We start from the raw sequence: 25,329 nt of genomic DNA on the forward strand, positions 1-25,329 counted from the left end.
TTATATTGAGTTATAACCTTGACTTAACAGTCTCAAACACTATGTGAATATAAAATACCCAATAAGATAAAATTAAATGTAGGCAATCTCAAGTTATTTTTAGAACTGTATTTTATCATGAAATGTTTTCATCTAACATTTTCTTTTTTCTTCTCCTTTTAATCATCCCCTGTCTTTCTCTGTGCACATAAACACACACACACACACACACACACACACACATACCGTGTAAGCTTTACCCAGTTTTACACAAGAATTCTAACCCATTTCTGACCCTTAACATGATTATTCTGTTTCTAACTCTATTATTACTTATTAAACCTCCTGGCTTCATCCCATTGGTAACATCTGCTTTCTATCAATGCCAAAGACAACAGGTTCTTTAAACAAACTTTCTTTAAAAAATAAGATTTTAAAATATAAGAGTTGTATGGAATTTTTTAAGTGAAAATCTAAGTTCCTTCATTAAATCTACAATGAATCTTTTTTTCAAAATGAAAGCCTTCCATTTACCCTAAGAAAATTCTGGAAAATATCAACATCTGTACATTGCAATAAAAGCACTACTTGTGACTGTCATTCATCAAGCTGGTGAGTAATTCGGAAAACAGTAGCAATAGACCTTGGAGTGGAGTAGATACGTAGGATGAAGCCAAAATGTTTTTCTAACTTGTAAAGGAAACTTTTCCATAAGCAGTACTTACTGCCAGTTGCTTCCTCAAGGTATGAGCAGCATCAGCCTCCTGTTGATTTAGCTTAAATAAATTAAGAGGGGAAATCCAACTGAGGTGTATTCCACATGTTAACAAATCTCCTATCTAAAGTATAGCTTGAACCTCACCCTCTGGTACTGTTGGAATCAGTTATCTATCTCCTAATTACTTAGTCTCGACAACATTTGTGAATGGTATAAAAAATAAGATAGCACATATCTTTAACATGAATATCCCCATATATTATAACTGTACAGATATGTGTATATATACACACACATGTATTTGTATATAAAATTGTAATGTAAAATTGAAAAGAAACTTTGGCTATGAAATGATTTCTAAATGTCACCACTATAGTACATTCTAATCTAAAATAAAATTAAGCAAAACTACTTCATGTAACCTTCACATTGTTACAATATATAGGCTCCTAGTTCAATGTAATTTCCAAGTTGGCCCCACTGTGAAAGATTCATGACCATAATTACATTTCTATTCCCACAGCATTAAGAAATGCAAGGCAAGTATTTCATCTTTGCAGTGACACATTTCCCAGTTCTCCTTGCACAACTTAAATTATAATACAAGCCCTCGAAACAATCCTTTTTATTCTGAATCATGCCCTTCCAACACACATAGCTTTCAGTCTGCAGCCAGAAGCTGAGCGATCATTGTTGACTTCTTTGACTTTATGGAAAATAACACAATGTTTCTCTGGTTTCTGAAGTAGGAAAATGTTGAATTCTTACATCTTGGTGTTTTCTCTTTTTTTTTCTCTTACAATTCATTTCTTCCCTAATTCCCTGATGTTTACAGCTCTAACCCCTGGCATCATCACCTTCTTGCCTCCCTCATTTCCTCCCTTCTCCATTCCTTGTTCTTTTTCTTACTTTCTCTCCCTCATGGTCTCTCTCTGTCTCACTGATGTCTCTTCCACTTTCTCTCTGTTTCTCCACCCTCTACTTTTTGCTTTTAAGAAAGGCAGAGCATCTAGATATCCTTATGAAGTAGAGAATACATGAACCAACAAGGCTCTACAGTACTTCTTGTTTCTTGTCTATCTAAGGAGATAGATATCGAGAAAAATTTCAGGTGTGATGAAGAAGTTTAGGGTACCACAGGACCATACAATAAAAATATTATTTAATATTCTATTTGCTATACTCTTCCTGAGAAAGTAATACTCTAGCTGCCCTCTGAAAGACATAAAATGTTCACAATAGAAAATTGGTAAGAAAATTCAATCATAATCTTGACTAGAAGGTCCCTGTCCTCTTTCACTCATGGAAAGAACCACTGTTCCCTAAAAACTAGCCTACCTGACTTTCTTTTCTTCTTCCTTCCTCTCTCCCTTCCTTCCTTCTGCAAACATTACTGAATGCACCAAAGACAAGAAAAGTCAAATGATGATTATATCAAAGTTATTATCCCAATTTAAATGCAAAGGTAGCCTGCTGGAAATTTATCTTACAGGAAATCGCTCACAAAAGAAAAATAAAAATCTTAGTTATTTATCAGCGAAATTTTTTTTAAAAAAGCATATAATTTAGAATGTAGATTTAAAAATTATGGCATACCCATACAATGAAATATTATTCAACCTTTAAAAAGACTGAAGCACATTTATGTGAACTTATATCACAAACTAATTCAGGTATATTGTTATATGAAAAGAGCAAGCCATGGAAGAGCATGTGTAGAGTCTAATACCATTATTTCTAATATGGAAAAGGAGTTATGTGTTTATATCTTTAAGATACAAATGTACATCTGTTTGTATCTATATACCTATCACTGTAGCTATGGCTATATATCTTTTTTTTTTTTTTTAAACAGAGTCTCGCTCTGTTGCCCAGGCTGGAGTGCAATGGCAGGGTCTTGGCACACTGCAACCTCTGCTTCCCAGGTTCAAGCGATTCTCCTGCCTCAGCCTCCCAAGTAGCTGGGATTACAGGCGCCTGCCACCATGCCCAGCTAATTTTTTTGTATTGTTAGTAGAGACGGGGTTTCACCACCTTGGCTAGGCTGGTTTCGAACTCCTCACCTTGCGATCTACCTGCCTCGGCCTCCCAAAGCACTGGGATTACAAGCGTGAGCCACGCCTAGCCCAGCCTAGCTATGGCTATATATCTTTGTACATACTATACTCAGAATATTTCTGAAAAGACAAGATACTCTTAGTTGGAGAAAGGGACATATGATTGGAGAATGAGGTTTTCACTTTTACAACACACACCACCACTGACTTATTTGTTTGCCCACACCTTTATTAATTTTAAAAATGTATTCATCAGCTACAATAGTTAAGAGCTTCATTGACTCTTCAGACGGCAAGTGATGTGGCCTCTCATAGGAATGCAAAAGAAAGGTAAGTTGGCCCCTATTGCCCTAAGAGGACTTCCATGGCCAGGCAGAAGCTATCCTACCCCTAAAGCTGTAGGAGACAGATATGCTGCCTCTAAACCAACAGAAAACAATGCAGATGACTTTTGTTAAAAAACTCAGAATGTTAAAAAAAAATCTTAAGTGTTAACAAAAATAATAGGCAATACTAGGTAAATCTGACTAAAACATATACAGGTGTTCTTTGTATTATTCTTGTATCTTTCCTATAGTTTGAAATTATTTCCAAATAGGAAAATTTAAAGAAAAATAAAGAACAAAAGGTACCATGACAATGTTATTAAATAGGAGACATACAAATATTTTATTCTTATAAAAACAAATAAATGTCTTCTTCTCATTTTATTTGCAGGTTATTTAGAGCCAGAATGAAATACCACAAGCAAAATCTCATTCTTGAAAACACATTCCTGACATTTGCTTCTATTTCTTTTATTTAAAAGGTGATGTAGTAAAGTCAGTAAGAGCATTTTGTAATGCCATTTCCTCTTGGCTATATAAACTGGTTTTCAGTTTTCCAGTCTGTATTTAGAGTAAAATGTATTAGTGTTTTTTTATATTTAAGAAAAAGTGATTATTATGAAAACACTTTAGAAAAATCATTTTGGTATTTTCCTTCCCCTCCCATCAGGCCACTTTTTACCTTTGGAAAATAAAGTCATAGATAAGTTCATTAAGCATTTGGCTGAAAACTAAATGTTGTTCAAAAGAAAATTTATCTGCACCAGAAGTACTTCTTCAATGAAAATCATCTATCTCTCACTTTCTAAAATATGAATAAATTATTTCAGCGTGACCTCAAGTAGAATTACAAATAACCATTTCTCTTTTGAGGTATGCATTTTATATGACTCAGGCATGAAAAATGTAGCTTTGAAAATTTTTCTCTGTAACTGAACTTACCTTGTGAGCCCCCATTTTCACTGGTAGCAAAACATATCATCTTGCCAATGTAAAATAAACTGTTACTTTTTTTTCCAGCTCAAACTCAAAAACTCTGAGGAAAGTATTTGGGCAATTCCGAATTCTCCTCTCCATTATCCTTTCCTAGGATTACATTTTTTTTTTTCTGGTATTATATTGTCCTCTGGGGACAAGTGTCTGATACAAAGTCATTGATATCTATCCATCCTGCCTTTCTGATGTGACATGCAATTCATACTTTTGTAAAATTCGTATTTCATTTTTTGATTGTTGTCCCTACATTCACCTTGAAATGTAAGCATCTCACTTTGCTTTCCAGTTGCCAGTCCTATCCAGTTCATTGTGTCCTCAAAGTAATAAACTGTAAACCTTTTCATGTTTCCCTAAATGAACTTGACTTTAAGGGTCTGCTGTCAGGCCACCTGCCGAGGCACCTCATGTATTCACTGCCAATATCCAGGCACTATTCTGGACACAAAACATTTCACTGGGGCTTGCAATCCAGGTAACACTTTGAAAGCTAGGTGAAGATCCCTCTTGAGTTTCAATTGTCAGCTTGTGTCAAGACAATTCTGTCAAGACATCAAGATGTACCTAGAGAGCGGAGCACTGGACTGATGCCCAGGGACCCACCAGTGCCTAACTTTTAGTCACATACACTTCCAATTATCTTACTGACAGCTAGCCAAACTTTTTTGTATCGTTAGGCAGAAAAAAAAGTTCATCAGCTTGCGTTTTCTCTTGCTTTATTATTTTCTATATATGCCCTGAGTCCCTTAAGCATTTAGCTTTTGACAGTCAAAAGATATTTCCTCTCCCCAAAATCCAGCTTTTGAAATGTGAGTTCTTTTAAGATAGTGTTTCTGTTATCAGGCTTTAAGTTTTTCTTTTGATTTGGGTCCTCCCTTCCCTAGGCCAAGCTCCTGAATGAATGAAGTCTCCTAAAGGTAAGGATAATGGTTTCAACAAGTAAAAATTCTGGGTTCAAAATCTCTTAATTTTAGTCTAATATGTAATTTTATATTCAAGTATTTTTTAAGTGAACACTTTGTCACCACAAGGTAACATGTTGCATTAGTTTTTTTTTAAAGAGCGAGAATGCAGAAAAACAAATAAGGCCCCATTATTCTACCACTCAGAAATAATTCTAGGGATTGTTCTTCCTGCTTTCCTAAATGGAGATACCAAGAGAGATAGAGTTTTTTATTCTTGAATTACATGTTGACAATATGTTAAAGCCATTATGTATTTTCAACCTTATTAATAGTTGTACAGTATTCTATCATATAGATGAATAATGCATTACTTGAGCAATTGATTGCTGTTAGAATTGAGGTCACTATCAATTTTTTCTAAATTAAAAAACAATGTGCTGAACAAATATTTTCATATATAAGTCCTTAAACACATTCATAAATATTTTCTTTGAAACAACTTTTATAAGTGGCTAAAGGATATACATATTATTCTACCTATTGTCACATATTGCTAAAATGCTCCTACTAATAGTACAATGTGATCATGGGATCACCTCTGACTCTCAGCACTCAACGATAGCTATTATAATGTACACATATGTTTGTGCGGGTGTGTACCTATATATGTGTAGGCATATATGTACATATATTTATGTATATATATTATATTGAGAAGCAAAAATTGTACCTAATCATTGTTTTAATTTAGTTTATATATTTTGCACCATGTATTTATAAAGTGATTGCTGGACATTTGGGCATTTTCGCGTCCATTCATCCTTCTGCTCATTTTTCTGTTAAGAAATATGTTATAATATGTCTTTTTAAAATTAATATATAAAATATGCTAACATAGTTTTCACATTTGGCCTTTCATATTCTCATTTTGCTTACAGGGACTTTTAACATGCCAAAGTCTTCTTTAGTCAAATCCATAATTCCTTGCTTTTGACATTTTGGGGTTTGGTGTCATGCTTAGAGAGCTTCTTTATCCTAAAAGCATATAAATATTTGCTTACACTTTTGGGAGTATGGTGTCACAGGCACAAGCCGCCAGCACCTCATAGTGCAAATACAGCATGGGGGGCATCAAGAGAAAACTGAGAAGCAGAGAATAGAGCACACCCTATCCCCATTCTTCACCTCCATCACCCAGTGCCCAGGTCTGTGTGCACATGGCCAAGGTTCCAGCAGAGAAGGGCCTTGAGTCGGTAATGCCTCATGTATTTATAAGGCCAAAGGGCAGGAGAAGCTTTGTGATCTGCAATGGGAGCAGACTTTTTCCCACAGGATGGCCTTGTTTGAAAGTGGGAGCCTCTGGGCCAGAGGCTGCCCTTCTGTTAAACTAATAGACTTGTTGAGCCGGCTCTCTACTAAGCAACCAAGGAAGGAAAGAAAGATTAGGCACCAGGACCAACCAGACTTGTTTCTCATCAACCTATATTAACGATTGGTTAATTTCTATATTTAATTTCTATGCTAGAATTCTTCTCTGGTATAAGGCAGAGATCTATTATTTGGTCTCCTTTCAGAACTTTCTTAGTAGCGTTAATGATTTTTAAATTAGTTCTCTTGAACTTTGGAAAAAATTACATCATTTTCCATTATACATATTTTGGACTCTTCCTTTCCATGTTTATACTTTTTTAAATTAATTTTATTATGTTATTTCTTATGTTAGAGCCACGAGGATAAGCCTGTACAACTGAAGTGATTGCAAGCATTCTTGACAAGTAGCCTGACATTAAAAAGCTCATATCTAGCGTTTCTTAACTGTCTTTCTTCATTTACATTTATTTGGAATCTGTTGAATTTTTTTTTTACTTTCATTTTAAGTTCAGGGGTACATGTCCAGGTTTATTACATAGGTAAATTTGTCATGGGCATTTGTTATACAGATTATTTCATCACTCAGGTATTTAGCCTAGTACCCATTAGTTAATTTTTCCTGATCCTCTCACTCTTCTTACCCTCCACTCTGTGATAGACCCCAGTATGTGTTGTTCCCCTCTAAGCATCCATGTGTTCTCATCATTTAGCTCCCACTTACAAGTGAGAACATGCAGTATTTGGTTTTCTGTTCCAGCATTAGTTTTCTAACAATAATGGCCTTCAACAAAGGACATAATTTCATTCTTTTTGTGGATGCATAGTATTCAATGGTGTATATATACCACATTTTCTTTATCCAGTCTATCATTGACTGACATTTAGGTTGATTACATGTCTTTGCTATTGTGAATAGTGCTGCAATTTTTAATCATATTGTTCTGTCCCTTATTCTTCCCTGTGGAAATGAATGAGAAAGTGATCCATGCTTATCTCACCTGCATGGAAATAATCAAGCAATAGCCATGAGTGTGAGGTGGCATGGTGACCCTAGGTATTATCCACTATACAGAACAAACTTTTAGTCTGACTGTTCCAAAGTCTAGAAAAGGGTAAAAAATACAACAATGGCAAGACCATTTGCTTTCACTCTAAGCCATCATTCCAGTATAGATTTAACTGTTTAAGAGTTAATATTATTTTTTCATTCTATCTGATTTTAGAATTTTCTCTCAACTAATTGCAAAGGTAGGTGGGGCATAATGAAATAATAGTAAATATTGCCCTCAAACTCTAACAGCATTTATTTATTCATAAGACTTACATCTCAAAATGCACAAAATATGGTATGTGTAGTCAAGGAAAATTTATCACATGAAAAATTTTAAGAAGTATCTAAGTCAGATTCACTCAAAATTTAGGCAAAGCTAAGTTATAGGAGCACAAATTTTCTACTTTAAATAATGTCACATGATAAAATAGTGAGATTAAAAACTAAACTTCTCCAATTAATCTTAGATAACGAAGATGTATATAATAAGTTATCACCTCTTTGAGTCTCAATTTCATTATCTGCTAACTAAAAGCTATAAAACTTTTAAGGTTTTTTCCTATTGATTCTTCCCTCTAACCATCTGGAAAGGTTGCAGCTTTAATTAACACTCTCATGTATGAGTCTTAATAACAACTAATATTTGTAAAGCATTCAATAAATACAGACACCATATGAAGCACATCACTTATTCCATCTCATTTAAATCATTCTATAATCCATCAGGTGGATACAATAGTTACCCTCTTTCTACAACTGATGAAACTAAGGCACAGAAAGGGCAAAGGCTTTTTCCAAAGTGGTTCAACTAGTAAGTATCAGAATTCAACTATGAATTTAAAATTCTAACTCTATAGCCCACTATCTTTACCACAGAATAAGTTTAAATTCGTGTCCCAGAAACTTGCTTTGTATTTTGGATACACAGAACCATTCCTCAGGAGTTGTTTATTCTCATGAAACAACAACAACAACAAAAAAACTGACATTTTCAATAGTGAGAAGAACGCAAATAACCACAGTATGCAATAATTGTCATCATAGCTACAGTACGAACTGATGAAACATTCTTAATTTTGCCACTTTTTGTAATTATTAAAGACTGTAAGACAAAGTTTGTTTTTAATTTAAAAGCTCACAGCAGCACAGGGAGTCCAATCTGTATTATGTTTGTATTTGGAAAATAAACGTACACTGTCAAAAGAGAAAACAGACCTAAACAGAAGCTGATTAAATGCTTGAAAATAATTCAAGGCACTATACCATTGAAGTGATTCCAAAAAGTGACATGGATGTAATATAAGACCCTGAACTACATCAGAACTCCAGGATTTAGCAAAAGGGTAAAAGGGGAGTTCATTCACGTAGAGGAAGAGAAAATTTTCTTTGGACTAGTTATATCAGATGATATGTTTGTTTAAGGAAAAGTCAACAGGTGGGAAAAAGTTCTGCATGCCTAACACGGAAAGAAAGCATATTTGCGCCTAATATATTGCAGAAACTGTTTCAGTCTAACTCATTCTTTCAAAAATATCACCCTCATACAGTGGCCAAGGTCAGCTTGGATTTTGGTAATCTGCTATTTATAAGGGTAGATCATATATGTTAAACTAATCTCAAAGGCATTCGGACACCCTGACTTTAAAAAATATTTTCCTTGTTTATTGTGCATGAATTACTAATTTTTCCCTTTGAGATCTGATAAATTTCAGCTTTTTGTTTGTTTTTGTATCCCAATTTCAAGTATATAACATCTAAGTTTCCCATTGATAATCAACAACCTTCTTTGCATCATTGCTAAAGGCCCATATTATGATTTGGTCGCATGCTTTACAAAAGCATTACTGTAAATATTTCAAAAATAAATGATCCCTTACAACTTAAACACAAGTTTCAGACCTTAAAGATTCCCTGTGGGTGTAACAGTAGTATCCTACAAGATCAGGAGAAGCAGGCCCTCATTTTATGTGAAATTTGTAACAATGCAATCATGAGGTAACCTAAGAGAGTTTTGAATTTGTACTCATTGTTAATATGGGTCCTTAAATTCAATACCTCTGCAATTTTGAAGTTACACTGTGTGGACTAGTAAAAAAAAAAAAAAAATAGGACAGAAGATTTTTAAAAACTATTTTCTAGACCCACTGGGTCACTAACTACATCACTTTACCTCTATAAGACTGAGGATTCTTATCTGTCATTGCCAAACCTATATAAAACAGTAGAGAATTAAAGATAGTTCACAGGATATGAATGTTAGGCACATAACTGTAAAGACCAACTAGCATCACTGCTAATAAGGAGTTAGAAAAGCACCTTGCAACAACGTATGGAGATGTCTTCAGAAAGAGTGCTATCACAGGATGTAATTTCATAAACAAATTATGCAGAAAATGAAGACGATTATAGAGCTGTGGATTCAACCACAGTGTAAAGGATAGATGTAGAGATTAGATATAAGGTGGGAGGACAGAGATCCATAATTCATTGTATGTCTTAATGATATATAGAACAGTGCACTGCATAAAACAGGCACTTTGTAAATGTTGCAACTGAAATAAATGCATACTTAAAGACTTTCTCCTTGGATCTGGCCAAATAAAAGCTATTTTGCATAAACCTTTTACTTTTACAAAGTTGGAGGTGGCTAGAGGCCAAAGTATGACATTTAGGCATGCCGCATAGCATCTTGTGGGTATTCCTTTTCACAGAGGTGAAATAACTCTATACTGGAAGTGATTTACTCTAAGAATGTGGTCAAGTTTCTAGCATTATGTGCCCTACCTCGAAATCACAGGAAGTGGGGATTCAGAGAAAGGTGTATTCTCTTATGATTTCTTTGCTTGAAAATCTGAGGAAACAGTGTGTTAGGTGCAACTGAATAGCTTTGCTTAAACATGATTTGCAGTTAGGAGCAATGTCAGCTAGAGGAGGAAGGCCTCTAGCATACCAGTCAGAGATTTTAGGATATAATCCTATAGTATCTGGTATTTGCTACTAGTCACTTTCTTATCATATCTGCCAATGTTGAATGACTGAATAACGGAGAAAAAGCTAACATTTTGGATTAATTATTTAGGATTCCAAAATAACCTGATAGGCTTGAACAAATAATCTGAATAACATGAAAACACCATAAAATGCTCAAGAAAACATATTAATTGCTGTTTTGATATTCAAACTAACCAATTCTAGTAGTGGTTAATGAAGGGCATGGCTTAATAACAATTCATATTTAAATATCTCACATTTTGGTTTGCTGTAACATTGAAGTTTATATTGTGACATGACTGGCACAAGCCAATGTTAAATCAATACAATTGTAGGTACATTTCTAAACGTAGTATCCAGGTAATAGGAATCTATAGCACACTGTGTTCCATACTGTTTTGTACATTAGCCCGTAGCACAGAACTAAGTCTATTTGGGGATGATACGTTGGAGTGTCCTAGGCTCTGTCCTCAGGCTTCTTGTTTATCTATGCTAAACTCTTTAGCATAACATCTAATCTCATAGTGGCATTTGTATACTGAAAACTTCTAAACTTTTAACTTCAACCCAGACCTGCACTTTGAAATCCAGATTTTTATATTTATGCCTGCTTGACATCTTTGCTAGGATGTGCAATGGGCATCTCAATGTAACTTCACACTATATGCAAAATAGTAATTGCATGATGGGTACGGTGGCTCATGCCTATAATCCCAGCACTTTGGGTGGCCGAGGCAGGCAGATCACTTGAGGCCAGGAGTTCAAGATAAGTGTGGCCAACATGGTGAAACCCAGTATCCACTAAAAATACAAAAATTAGCCAGAAGTGGTGGCACATGCCTGCAATCTCAGCTACTCAAGAGGCTGAGGCAGGAGAATTGCCTGAACCTGGAAGCAGGAGGTTGTAGTCAGCCAAGATTGCAAACTGCACTCCAGCCTGGGTGATAGAACAATATCTTAAAAAAAAAAAAAAGAAGTAATTGTGGGTAAAATATACATCTAAATGTAAACATAAAAACAATAAAACTTCTAGACTATAACATACGAATATATAATTGTAACTTTGAGATAGCAAAGATATCTTAAACAGCTTAGAAACATCTCTAGCCATAAAGGAAAAGATTAATAAATTGGACCACATTAATATTTGGAACTTTCATTAAGAATGCAAAAAGGTAAGCTACAGAGAGGGAGAATATATTCACAGCACATATAAACAACAAATAATTTTTATCCAGAATATGTACAAATTGCCTACATAAGAAAAAGACAAAAGATACAGTAGAAAAATAGATAAGAAATGTGAATAGACACTTCTCAGAAAAGGATATTAAAATGACCAATAAACATATGGATGACCCTCATTAACAATCATATAAATGCAAATTTAAACTACAGTGATATAATACTATATACTTACTAGAATATTAAAAATCAGAAATTAAAATACTAAATGTTAGCAAGACCATGAAGCAATAGGGACTCTCATCCACAGTTGCTCCGAATTTATACCGGCCCAATCACTTCGGAAAATATTTGGCATTATCTAGTAAACAAAACTGAACATACATAGGTCCTATAACCTAGCAATTTTACTTGTAGGTATATAACCAATAGAAACCAATATACATATATGCACACAAAGATATGTATAAGCATAACCCCATTATTTATAGCAGTCAAAAATTGTAGACAATCCATTGTCCATAAAAAGTAAAACAAAAATAACTGTGTATCATAAAATGGAAAACCACAGAAATAAAATGGTACATACCACAACTACACACAACAACATGGATGGTTCTCATAAACAAAATATTTAGTGTAAAAAGTCAGAAAATATGGTTCAATTTATATAACATTTAAAAACGACAAAATTGTTCTATGGTATTAGAAATCAGAATAAGGATTATCACTGAGAATAGGAGAGTTGTGACTAAATGGGCAAACGTAAGGCTTATTTGGTATCAGTAATGTTCTTTTTCTTATTCTGGGTAGTGATCAAATGGTTTGTTCATTTTGTAGTAATTTATGGACCTGCACATTTAACAGCTGCATGCTTTTATATGTTTGCTAAACCTCAATTTTAAAAAGAAGTTTCTAAAGAGACGCTGTATAGGGAGTATTCAGAAAAAAAAAAAATCAGAATGCCAAGAGCTTAAATAAAGAGTGATCAAAGAAATTTTAAATTTTAACCTTAAAAGCCTCTAAATATTTAAAAGAAAATGTGAAAGCTATCTTAAAAAATCACAGTGGGGCAGCAGTATTATTCTATATTACTCCAAAAGACCAATAACTAAAAGAAGGCAGGTTTTGCCCATTGCAGTCTAATAATTAGAACTTGCTGAAATGCAAATAACAACCTACAAAGGAATGAGCTGCCTATCAATGAAAATATTTAAACTATTTAAGCAAAGACTGCATAGCCATCTGTCAGAGAAGCTCAAAGGAGGATTCCTATAATGAGACAGAGGCTGAATGAGATAAACTCTGCTCCTTTCGTTTCTAAGATGCTACGGTTCATAATGAAATTGGTGTCAAACATGTATCTGTCCTTCTCCGCTTTCCTCCTTCCCTTCCTTCCTCTCTCCCTCCTTCTACAATCCCTCTTTCCCTCTTCGGACTCCAAAAAGATAATTATAGAAAATAAGATCTTTCATTTGGTCAATTCTGTTTCATTCAAGGGAGTCTCACAAAGACTAATAGGTATGATGGGAACCTTCACCAGGGGTCAGATATAAGAGTGCTATGTATTGTATGCACTGCCAAATCCACTCTCCCCAAAGGAGAAAGTATTTTGGAACTGGATGTTCCTCCTCCTCAAATATTTTTTCCAAGTATTTTGGAGAACTTCACCACCTCAGAAAACACACCAGAAAATATGTCCATAATTTCCTTAGCTTGATAACTTAATAAATATTTCATACTGGATTGCAGATGTCAAAGTGGTATGCAGCATTCTTTCAACGACACTTTCATTTCTTAAGTCCACAGAAAACCTTCAAGCAACAGCAACTTGTTAAATTGTATATTTATTCCAGCATATTAATTCTCAACTAAATGAGATGTCATTTTATCTTATTACTCTTTACTCCAATCCAATAAGATGCAGAGCATTTATATCAACAAGTCACTGTAGAACTGGCCTATCAAAGACCATCTATTGCAAAGCAACAGATACATACAAATTTTGGACAAGCCAGTGTTGAACATCATTAATAAAAGGGAAGCAGGCATAACTGGGCTTACTTTGTGGAAGAACAAAAGGAGGAAGAATGGTAATTGCAGGTGAAATATACATCTAAATGTAAACACTAAAAGAATAAAACTTTTAGAAGATAACATAAGAATATGTAATTGTGAATTTGAAATAGAAATATATCTGTGCTATCTTTGGGAGGGGGAAATATATCTGTGCTATCTTTGGGAGGGAGGAGGCTGCATACAAGAAGGAAACCAATCTTGGCAGAGCCCTAGAGAGGTTCAGGACTCAGGAATTCCTGAGATATGGAAGGTAAGAAGGGTTAAGTAGGGCTAAAACAAGGAGTTCAGTTGAAAATACCCTCTACCCATATGAAAAGAATTATCCATAGCCAGAGAGTCATTCCCCTCAAACACCCAGGCAAAGGATTGGTGACTAATAACCAAAGAAATGGAACTAAGTCCCTGGGGAGAATTAGAGCACATAGCTTGGGACTTGGTGCCAAAAAGCAAGGCCTTCCATATTTGAGAGGGCCTCTGACTAATGGAAAGCTCTCTCTCCAGTCATAGATTAATGCAAAACCTACCAGTGATTACTAACTAGTTGACCTTAACTAGATTCACAGAGGTAACAGTCAGCTTTTGTGCCGTGTTATTCTTAAATGTTAATGAACAACCAAGAATCACTATATATTTGAGAAAAATCTTGTGATGTGATAGACACAAATACATACAGAAAGAAAAATTCATCCTGGTAGACATAGAAGTAATTCAGGGAATAGAATAAAATTTTAAAACAAGCAAAGCAAAACAAAACAAAACAACAATTCTAGTTTTCTCAGGGATCACCTAAGAATGTGATACTAAGATTAAAAAAATAAAATGGTATATGATATTTTAAAATGAAAATGACATTTAAAGCAAGATTATTCATGCTTTTAACATGAGGTATGTTCTAGAAAGGGCAAGGAGAAAAGAAAAATAAAAAACTAATGATATGCCTATTCAGCCCAATCCTAGTGATATGGTTTGGCTTTGTGTCCCCACCCAAATTTCATCTTGAATTGTAATCCCCAGGTGTTGAGGAAGGACCCTGGCATGAGGTAATTGAATTGTGGGGGCAGTTTCCCCCATTCTGTTCTCATAATAGTGAGTGAGTTCTCATGAGATCTGATGGTTTTATGAGTGTTTGAAAAGTTTCACCTTCAATCTCTCTGTCTTTCCTGCCACCTTGTGAAGAAGGTGACTGCTGCCACTTCTGCCATGGTTGTCAGTTTCCTGGGGCCTACCTGAGCCATGTGGAACTGTGTGTCAATTAAGCTTATTTCCTTTATAAATTACCCAGTCTTGGATATTTCTTTATAGCAGTGTGAAAATAGACTAATACACCTAGCATATGTAAATAATAAGATCTTAACAGGAAAGGAAGAAAAGGAATGAGCATTTAAAATTAATAGACTGAACAATCTCAGAAAAGCTAGGAAAATTTAAAAAGCTAGAAAATCCCAAACATTTGGCAACTAAAAAACAACTTTTGGATAACTCATGATTAAAAATAAACTAAAAGGGAGATTAGAAAATTTGGACTGCATGAAAATGAAAACATGACCTATCAAAATATCTGATGGTGCAAAAGTGGTGCTTAGAGGGAAATGTATAGCACTGAAACATCTATGTTAGAAAAGAAGAAAAGTCTCAAATCAATGACCCAGACTTTCATCTAAAAAACTAGAAAAAGAAAAGCAAAAACCAAAGTAAGCAGAATAAAAGAAATAACAAACATCAGACATCAACAAAATGAACAACACAAAATCAATAGACAAAAATAAATGAAGCCAATAGCTGGCTCTTGGAGAAGATGGATAAAATCTCTAGCCAGCCTGCTCAGGAAAAAAGAGAAGACCAATATCTGGAGAGTGTGGATATCACTATAGATCTCACAGACACTAAAATGATAAGGGGATACTATAAATAACTTTATGCCAATAGATTTGACAAGTTACAAATGCCAACACAAAGCTAGCATTCAATAAAAGACAACTACCTTAATTATCATTGCAACAGTTAACACTGCAAAAGCCGTATACTGATCAGATATGAAGAGGAGTAGCAATCCCTAGAAAAAGAATGTCAGTTAAATTGATTCTTCTGAGACTTTCCTCCCATATCTCAAAAACTGAAGCAGAGTATATATTTATAAAAAGTCACCCACCATGCCAATTCAAACAGGTATTCTTGCTATCTTAACTGCAATGAAGACAGTTGGTTCAGATTTAGATCTTTCCCTCTGCTAAGAATGAGTAAATGGAGATCAACAATGGAGTCAGACACCCACATTTGGTCCAAAGAATAGCACCTGCCAATATATGCACAGCCACAACCCTGTGAAGACCCAGCCGTAAAATACATTCTTCTCCTGGACAAAATACTGGGAAAAAGGAATGGGAAGGCTCAATTGTGTTCCCTTTTTAGCTATAGCATCTAAATAAACATAATATTGTTTCAAAAGTTAGGTTGTAAAGAGCATTGAATTATTTCACCACATCTTAGAGTTAAGGAGAAAAAGAGAAGTCAACATGATTGCTAAATTTCTGTTTCTGATCCAAACTGTGCTATAGACACCAAACTCTTAAAGTATTAAATTATATTCAACTGGAAAATCAGAAGAAAAGATGTTTCAAATATTATGCAACATAATTTTCTCCTAATAGCAAAACAACTAAATTACAACTGTTACACATTACTTCAGTGTTTTCTGCCAAATTCACCATCATGCTTTGCAAAATAGATTGAGCCATAATTTTCATAAATTTTACGGAGTAATCATGGTTATATCCCTTTTAATGCTCTGAAGATTACCTCTGTTATTTATTACAGCGCACTCAACATCTTTCCTGACAACTGATTTTTATTAAAAACTTTCTTATGAGGCCCTCTTTTAACTTTGAGAAGTAAAACTGTTTGACAGAATAGCCATTTAATTTATCCGTTTCTAATGACATGTTTCACATAGTAAATTATTTTTTCTTTTGCTTGTTTTGTATCATTTGTAATATGAAAAAGCCATTGTACTTGTTAAGCCTAGGCAGCCAGAAGCTTTTTCTTACAATTTATAGATCTGAAGAAAGAAATATTACTATCATTTTGCATCAAGGGTCAAGTAGTCTCATGGATATATTTGTCCTTTATTGCACATATACAAATCCAAAACAATCTGTAAATGCTTCCTCAGTTATGTACAATAGCAGCTTTTATAATTTCAGTAACACAAATGTTTTAAAAGGTAAAAACCCTTACGTACATCACTGCAATCAGCAAATTCACTAATTTTACATTTTATTGCACCTTCCCCATTTTGCATTGTTTCTCCAAAATTTGTAGCAATTTTAATAACTCAATATTTTAATATGTGAAAAAGGTACATAAAATTGAGTTTAAAAGAATTAATAGCTTTCTTAGTTGCACACAGAATGTGAATCCATATACTCCAGTTTACCAACGTTTTTGAAATTTTCTTATGGATGGAAGTAGTAGAAATCTTTTCCCACAAAAGGATTCTACTAAATGATTATTCTCTCTTGGTTAAAAATAAACTATACTGATTTTAAGGTTGTAGTTAATGTTCTCTTTGCTGTAAACCACAAATTGAACTCTAAGCAAAATGGAGGATTTATTGAAATGGTCCTGCAGTATCTCCCAAATTCAAAGACCCTATTGAAGGCCCTTCCAAACAAAGGGACAGATACATGGGTAAATTAGGGACCTCAGTAGCAGGAGATTATGATCACATATTTTAAAAGATTAGCCTCAGTGATTCCTTGGCTCTGTGCCTCTCCATTTCTAAAGTCCCTTTCCAACAGAGGGAATGCTATTGGCTCACCAGTAATTGATCACCTAGGTGGAGAGGGTTAGGGATTAGCGAGGACATCCATGGCCTCTAGGGCACCTGTCCTGGATTTGCATTCCATTTCCAGAGAAGAAAGAATCGTGAGGTGCCACGTCAAAGTTCGACCTCTTCGCTGCATGATTTTTGTTTCTTTGTAAACAAGTTACTAGATATAAGAAATTCACCAATAATTGTTCATTTTAAAATTTTCCTAAAGTATTATAATCTGTTTCTTGCTTCCAGGTATGACTATATTTCAAACAAAAGTAAATTAAGAAAGATTAATATAACAAATATTTATTAACATAACTATTATACCTAATACTCAGGTAGCCAACATCCTGCTAAGCAACTTGCTCAAATCTTAACATTCTCCCATATTGGAATCATAAATTTTAAAGAAACAAAGCATTATGTAAAAGTCTATTCTTCAATCCTACTCTTCTCCCTCCTTTCTTTTCCAACTTCCTCCTACCTAGCACAATGTAACCATTTTCCTCAAGTTAAGGTATATTATTCCTCAGTGTGTACTATACAGTTTATATATGATTAGAACATGAGTATGTCCATAAAAATGATTAATTATTGTCAGTTTTTGAATTTTATATAAACATTTTAAATATTAAGTTATTAAGCATGCTGTGTGCATGGTTTTGTTTCGTTTTGTTTTGTTTTCTGAGACAGAGTCTCAACTCTGTCACCCAGGCTGAAGTGCAGTGGCTCGATCTCGGCTCACTGCAACCTCCGCCTCCCAGATTCAAACAATTCTCCTGCCTCGGCCTCCCAAGTAGCTGAGTTACAGGCACCTGCCACCACACCTGGCTATTTTTTTGTATTTTTAGTAGAGACAGGGTTTCACCATGTTGGTCAGGCTGGCCTCGAACTCCTGACCTCACGATCTGCCCATCTCAGCCTTCCAAAGTGCTGGGATTACAGGCATGAGCCACTGTGCCTAGCTCATTCTGTGTTCTAAATAGTGTTTTAAATACTTTTACCTGTAAAAATTCATTTAATCCTCACACACTTTCTATTAAATACAGTTAGTAATCCAATTTACAGATAAGGAAACTGAGACACAAGAAGGAACGAATTCATCAGTGACTGAGAGTCATTCTGTACACATCATTCCAAAACATGCCTTTTTTCCTTTTAACTAAACATGATGTCTTTGAGATGATCCTATGTTGATCTAAAGAATGCCTATATTTTTTGCATTAATTCCTGTATAATATCCCATTGTAAGAATGGACAACAACCTGTTCTTATGTTTATGAACATTTAGGTTATGCTGCTATCATGAGCAATGCTACAATCACAATTACATGATAATTACAGACTTGTAATTATTTCCTTGCTTATATGAGTAAGAGTTTCTCTCATTTGAAGTAACTGGTCTTTTTAAATTTTTGTCGACCTAGTGGGTATGAAATATAGCTCATTTTAATTCTCTTGTCTCTGATTAGCAATCAGATTAGTACAGTTGAGTGTCTTTTCTTATTGATTGAACTATTTGGCTTCCTCATCCCTGAATTGCCTGTTTACAATCTGTTCAGTTGTTGATTGGATTTTTTTTAACTAGTAAAAATTCTTTTTAAGTTATTGATACAAATGCTTTGTCAGCTTTATGTATTACATATATATGTGGCCTGTCTTTAAACATTGCTAATTATCTTTTGTCAATAAAGGATTTTAGTTTTAATGAAATCAGATTTACTAAATTTTAATGGTTTGTGATTTCAGCATTTTGTTAAATTATTCCCAGAAGGCATAAAGATATTTTCCCATATTTTCATATTTAATTAATCACATGGAAGTAATATTCATGTTTTCCATGGATGAGTGTCTCTCTCTGGGAGCTCAATGGTTAATGAGCCCAGAATCTGGACCCAGATTGCTTGAGTTTAAACATGAGTTTTACCATGAACATTGGGCAAAATAGTTAACTTCTCTGTGGCTCATTTTGTCACCTAGAAATAAAGATATAAATCAGGAGTAATTGAGTTAACATATAAAGTGCTTAGAGCAGTGACGGTCATGCAATACAAGCTACTAATGTATCTACTGTTGTTATTAACATCAGTTTTATCTGCTACTTCTGAGCTAACACCCCACTGTCATAAGTAATATGCTCTCCGAAGGGCAATTTTGTTCATTTGCATAGTGGTTAAGAATCAGACTCTGGAGCCAGACTGTCTAGATTTGAATTTAAGTCACTCACTAACCAGTTATATAAACCTGGATAAGATGTTCAACCTCTTCGTGCCTCAAAATTCTCATCTATAAAGTGGATATAAAAATAATGCCTATTTCATATATGTAGTAAATATTAAGAGTTCAAGGATATAAAGCACTTATGAAAAATGCCCAGTACTTGGCAAGCTTTTAATATGTTAGCTATTGCTGAAATTATAATCATATTATCATTTTTTAATTGTCTTAATGAAGTATAATTGACTGTCTTGATTCTGCCAGTTCGAAAATCACAGCATGAATTATATATGGGACATGTACTAGCAGACATAAGATTCAACTGGGACAGCTTCTTACATATGTAAAATTTTTGGACACCAAATCATATTTGGGCTTTTGGTCATTTGTAAATGACCAAATACATTTTATTTTAATTCAAATGACTATGTCTCATGTCAGGTATGTAACACTAAAGATGTCATTAAATTTTCGTATAAAATGATTGATAACTTTAAATATCTAAATAAAATTATATTTTGCTTACATAAGATTAAATTATTGAAACAATGACATACTTTTTTTTTTCCTAAAATGGCTAGAACTAAGCTTTAGCATCTGTAGTTCTAGAGCACTACAGTGGATGTTGGTAGTGTCCTTCTTAGATCTAATTTCCCAGGCAGATGTACCCAGCTCCAGAACTGCAGGTGTTAAAAGCTAATGGTTCCCACCTGCACCCTCCTCAAAAGGACTGTCCTTAGCTGACAGGAGCCACTTCTCCATCTCCCACCTCTGTGGCAGCTGATGATTAGTCGATGGAGAGAGGAATGGGGAAGGAAATGTATACAAGCAAACTCCCCTTGCTGCAGGCAGAACAATCTCTCATACTCCAGAGCTCTCTGTGAGATCAGACTGAGACTAGATTTCAACTGAAACCACATCTCTGCCTAGCTTCTTCCTCTATAGTATCATGCTTCCATCATGCCATAACAGGTTTTAGGTAAGAGAATTTCTCAATAAATCGCTCGCACTAAAATTGGCATCCTAGGCTCTGCTTTTAGGGAACCTGATCTAACATAACACATGGTATTTACGCTTTATTAAACATCTATAATGCAGTAGCTCACACTTTGGGAGCCCAGGCAAGAGGATAACTTGAACCCAGGTGTTCAAGACTAGCCTGGGCAAAATAGGGAAACCCTGTCTCTACAAATAATAAAAAACTAGCTGAGTGTGGTGACACGTGCTGGTAGTTTCAGCTTTTCAGGAGGCTGAGGTGGGAGGATACTTGAGCCCAGGAGACCTTAGCTGCGGTGAGCCATGATGGTACCACTGCACTCCAACCTGGGCAACAGAGCAAGGCACTGTCTCAGAAAAGAAAAGAAAAAAAACCACCTACCAAGTTTTAGGCTTAGATGTGCTTTACACATTATATAATTTTATTCTATAAATATCTCAGCAGTGTGAAAATTATTATCCCCATACTTTGGGTGGGGAAACTCAGGCTGTGTTGAGTTGAGAAATGTGTCTTTAGCTTGTGATAAGTAGAAAATCCAAGATTCAAACTCAGATAAGATGACTCCATAACCTTCGCTCTTTCCTGCACTTCTCACTGCCTCTGTATCAAATTTTTATCCAGGAAATAAGGAAATTAAAGATCTATCCAGCTATAGTTTTTCTAGTGAAATAAATGTTGATATACATTTTCCCCCAAACGTTGATGTAATTTATTTAAAATGAGGGTAAGATTGTGTGAGTCATATAATTTCCATAAGGGTTTATTAGTAGACAAGCATGAATTCTATCAAAAAAGAAATAAACATCTGTATAATACCTTCATTTTCTTGAAAGGGAACATTTTATAAAAGTTGGAAAATAGCAAGGAGGGAAAAGATCATGTCAGCACAATGTTATTGGTCATATACAACGCAATCTTATGTTTCACAGAGATTTCAACACAGGAAATGGGTATATTAGGAACCACCTAATTCATAGGTTTTCCTGACCCAGGTACAGTGGTTTCTTTGAATGACTCTGAAGGAAAAGCTGTAGGCAATGTTTTTTTACTAGCTTCAATAATGCATATTTCAAAGCCAAAACTAGTTATCCATGTGACTGTTTATACAGTCAACATTCAGTGGGAAAATAAGTGTCAATGGGTCTCACTTTTCCCACCCAGAACAGCAAGTGACCTCTCATTATAATCTTCATGAGTCTTTGATTAGAAAGGAAATGTTTTGTTTTCATTTTTTTTAACTCAACAAATCAGCATTTAAAAAATAATTATCTCCTCCCCCAGCTGCTTGTTCACTAGAAAGTTACATAATCCTATTATATTAGAAACACTATAGGGAGGACCCAAGTTCTATACATCTTTGTTTTTGACAAATAGTAAAGTGGTTTGCACAGAGTATAAGTTAAAATGGACAGTGGTTCCTACAACACTAAAAAAATATATAGTGTTTCTTTAAAAAATATTCTGATGGCTATAATATCTTACATTGGTCAACAATCTTTATATCTCTAACAAAATATATAAGCAACTGGTTGTCTCAAAGAACTGTTTCAACTATCTTTTCTAAAGACAAATTCGAATCCAATCAATGTTTTCCTTAAAGATTAGCAAAAGTATTGCATATTTTCTATATCTATTTTATTCACAGTTATAGCTTTAGCAGTTATAACACTCCTTTATTATAAATTTATTACATATTAAATAGTTGTCATGTATCATATAGTGTGATGCATGTTTAATCTATATTTTCAGTAATAAATCTTAAGATGAGGGTACTTTTTTAATTCCCACCTTACAGACAAGGAAATTGTGGCTTAGAAAATACAGTAATGTCCTTTTGCAATCCACAATACTTGGTAGGCAGTGAGTCTGGAACTTCAGTCTAGTTACTGTCTACCTCGAAAATCTGTTTTTTAATCACTGAACTATACTAAATCCTCCAAAGCCAGGATTATATGTCTTTCCATTATTAAAATTATTATCAGCTGCTCACTCTCCTGAATCCTACAAATCACTATTTCTTACATAAAAACAAGCACATGGTTTCCAGATTTTATCTCCTAATCAATCACTAAATCTATCTTTCTCTTCTCATTCATTCTGTCATTTATTTATCCCAGGCTTCTATTATATATCTATTATGTATTGCCTGAACTGTTACAATGGCCTCTCAGTTGACCTCCCTGTCTTACATCTCATTCCCCATCTCTATGAAGACACACTTATCCCCATATACTGCTGCCAGTGTACTATTAAGTTGCATGTCTGATCACATTAACCATTTTTATACATTATTTTAAGGACATTCATCACCTTCACCTCAGTAGCACTGTCCATGCTACTGAGCACAGCAACAGAGCCCTTAGTCCTGGCTGTTGCCCATCTCTTTGGCTTCATTGCCTCCTCTCCCACATTTATTTGAGAATTATTTACCAAGTAAAATTGACCAGGGTTGGTGACCAAATGGATGTGAGATCTGGTAAGTGGAAAAGGAAAAAAAAATAACTTAGTAATAGAGTAAATGTTGAGCATTTGAGGGATAGCAATATGGAGGTAAACTTTGGAGTAGAGTTCAGATCTTTTTCTCCAGCTTCTTAACATCTGAACATATTCTTTTGTCAAAAACAAATCAAATTCAGTACGTTCAAAATCAAACACATGATCTCTGTGCCCTACTTCTGATCTTTTAGTGCACTCCATCTCAGAGTGGCCATACCATCTATCTATCTCCAAAGACCACCCTCTTTCTTTCTATCCCTTCCTTAACTATATCCTATCACAGCATCCTGCCAAGTTTGCCTTCTAAATAGCTCTCAAATCATTTCTCTTCTTTTCATCTGATTTTGCAGTGCATCTGCTGGCATCTGCTTTATCCTTTCTGTAATTTATTTCCTATACTAAAGACACACTGATGTTTTCTGTCTGAAAATCTGATTATATCATCCTCTACCCACTTACACACAATCAGAGCTTTTTGTGTTTTTCCTCCATAGCACCTGTCACATCGCATTTTTGCTTTTATTTCTACACAAATAACGATTGTTTATTCATTTTCTGCCCCAAACAACTGTAAACTCCATAAGCACTTGCCACCCATTGTATCCCAAGCAGTTAGTACAATGCCTCATATAGAGCCACTCACCACTATTTGTTTAATGACTAAGTGAAAAAACATAATTAATAGATGAAAAAAGAAGATCTAGGTTTCTGTCTTTGTAGCAGGAAACATAGTCAGTAAGCTCATGGGTTTTGATGACTCACTAAGGGAAAATGCATATAGTAGAAGAGATACAGGTCAACTGGAGGTATAAGATGATCAGCCCAAGAAAGAGATTGAGTTAAAAAGTCAGAATAAAGCAGAAAAACTGTAAGATAACTATATCATGGACACCAAGGAAGGAAATAAAACAGATTGATCTGCTATGTAAATACCTCAGAGTAGTCTGGAAAGAAATGGGAAATTATTGTCCCAAAATAATCCATTTTACCTCTCTAATTTCTAACTAGTTTTTTCTTCAATTACCACATCTTTACCTCTAAGATTTTCCTTAGTCTCTATCACATACATGAAATGCTCTCAAGATGCACATCTTTATTAAAGCATCCTCTGCAATTCTACCATTCCTATTGCAACATTTCTGGAGATTAAATTATGTCCTAGTCTTGGCTTCATTTAAATATTTAATTTCTATAACTTTTCCACTGATATTTCTGAGAAAATACATTTGTAATTGCTCACATATTCATTCAGACTTTTCTGCTGTGATTACTAAAGCTGTCCAAAGTCTAGTCTCTGCCCATATTTCCATCCCCACCCTTTTAAAACCTCTGTCAGCCTACTTCCTACAAGAAATTTTCCCTTATTTTAAGTCAGGGTTAATTCTATTCTATTAACTAAACATGGTATGATTTTTTTCTCTCTCTGAACTACATTGAGGGTTTTGCCTGCATGCGATATTTTCAGTATGCAGTGAGACCTGATAGTGAGAAAAACTCCAACTTTTTTATTGAGAAAATATTGGTAGAATAGATCTCCTTATATACATATTTTTCTGCTGCTCTAAATTTTTTATCACACTATTTCTTATTATTTTTCTGTAAGTCAGTCACTTACTACAGTTTTAGCATGAATATTTGTCTTTTCTATTAAATTTGATTTGGAACATGTTAAGACTTACAAAGACTGTTATCACAAATATCATATTAACAAAGTGTGAAAGTAAATCTTTTTTTTTTTTTTTTTTTTTTTTTTTTTTTGAGACAGAGTCTCGCTCTGTCGCCCGGGCTGGAGTGCAGTGGCGCAATCTCGGCTCACTGCAAGCTCCGCCTCCCGGGTTCACGCCATTCTCCTGCCTCAGCCTCTCCGAGTAGCTGGGACTACAGGCGCCCGCCACCGCGCCCGGCTAATTTTTTTTTTTGTATTTTTTAGTAGAGACGGGGTTTCACCGTGGTCTCGATCTCCTGACCTCGTGATCCGCCCGCCTCGGCCTCCCAAAGTGCTGGGATTACAAGCGTGAGCCACCGCGCCCGGCCGAAAGTAAATCTTTATTCCAAATAATATTCACATTCTCTACATATTTTATATAGCACACATTTTAATAAAGTAAAAGTATATTATCCTGGGATCATCCAAAATAATAATGACAACA

General features: G+C 34.7%; 1 protein-coding gene across 2 annotated transcripts in view; it reads right to left on the reverse strand.

Moving 5' to 3' along the window:
- The window catches only part of CFAP299 (cilia and flagella associated protein 299), a 697,187-nt gene that overhangs the window by 376,522 nt on the left and 295,336 nt on the right, over positions 1-25,329 (reverse strand). The window contains exon 5 of one of the 2 annotated variants that reach the window (XM_055297202.2): positions 705-755. The exons of the other annotated variant lie outside the window; for it this stretch is intronic. Within the exon in view, the coding sequence (XP_055153177.1) occupies positions 705-755 (51 nt within the window). The remainder of the gene's footprint in view (positions 1-704; positions 756-25,329) is intronic. 2 annotated transcript variants of the gene reach the window in all.

This window comes from Symphalangus syndactylus, chromosome 10 (genome assembly GCF_028878055.3).
Source record: "Symphalangus syndactylus isolate Jambi chromosome 10, NHGRI_mSymSyn1-v2.1_pri, whole genome shotgun sequence".
Lineage (NCBI taxonomy): Eukaryota > Metazoa > Chordata > Mammalia > Primates > Hylobatidae > Symphalangus > Symphalangus syndactylus.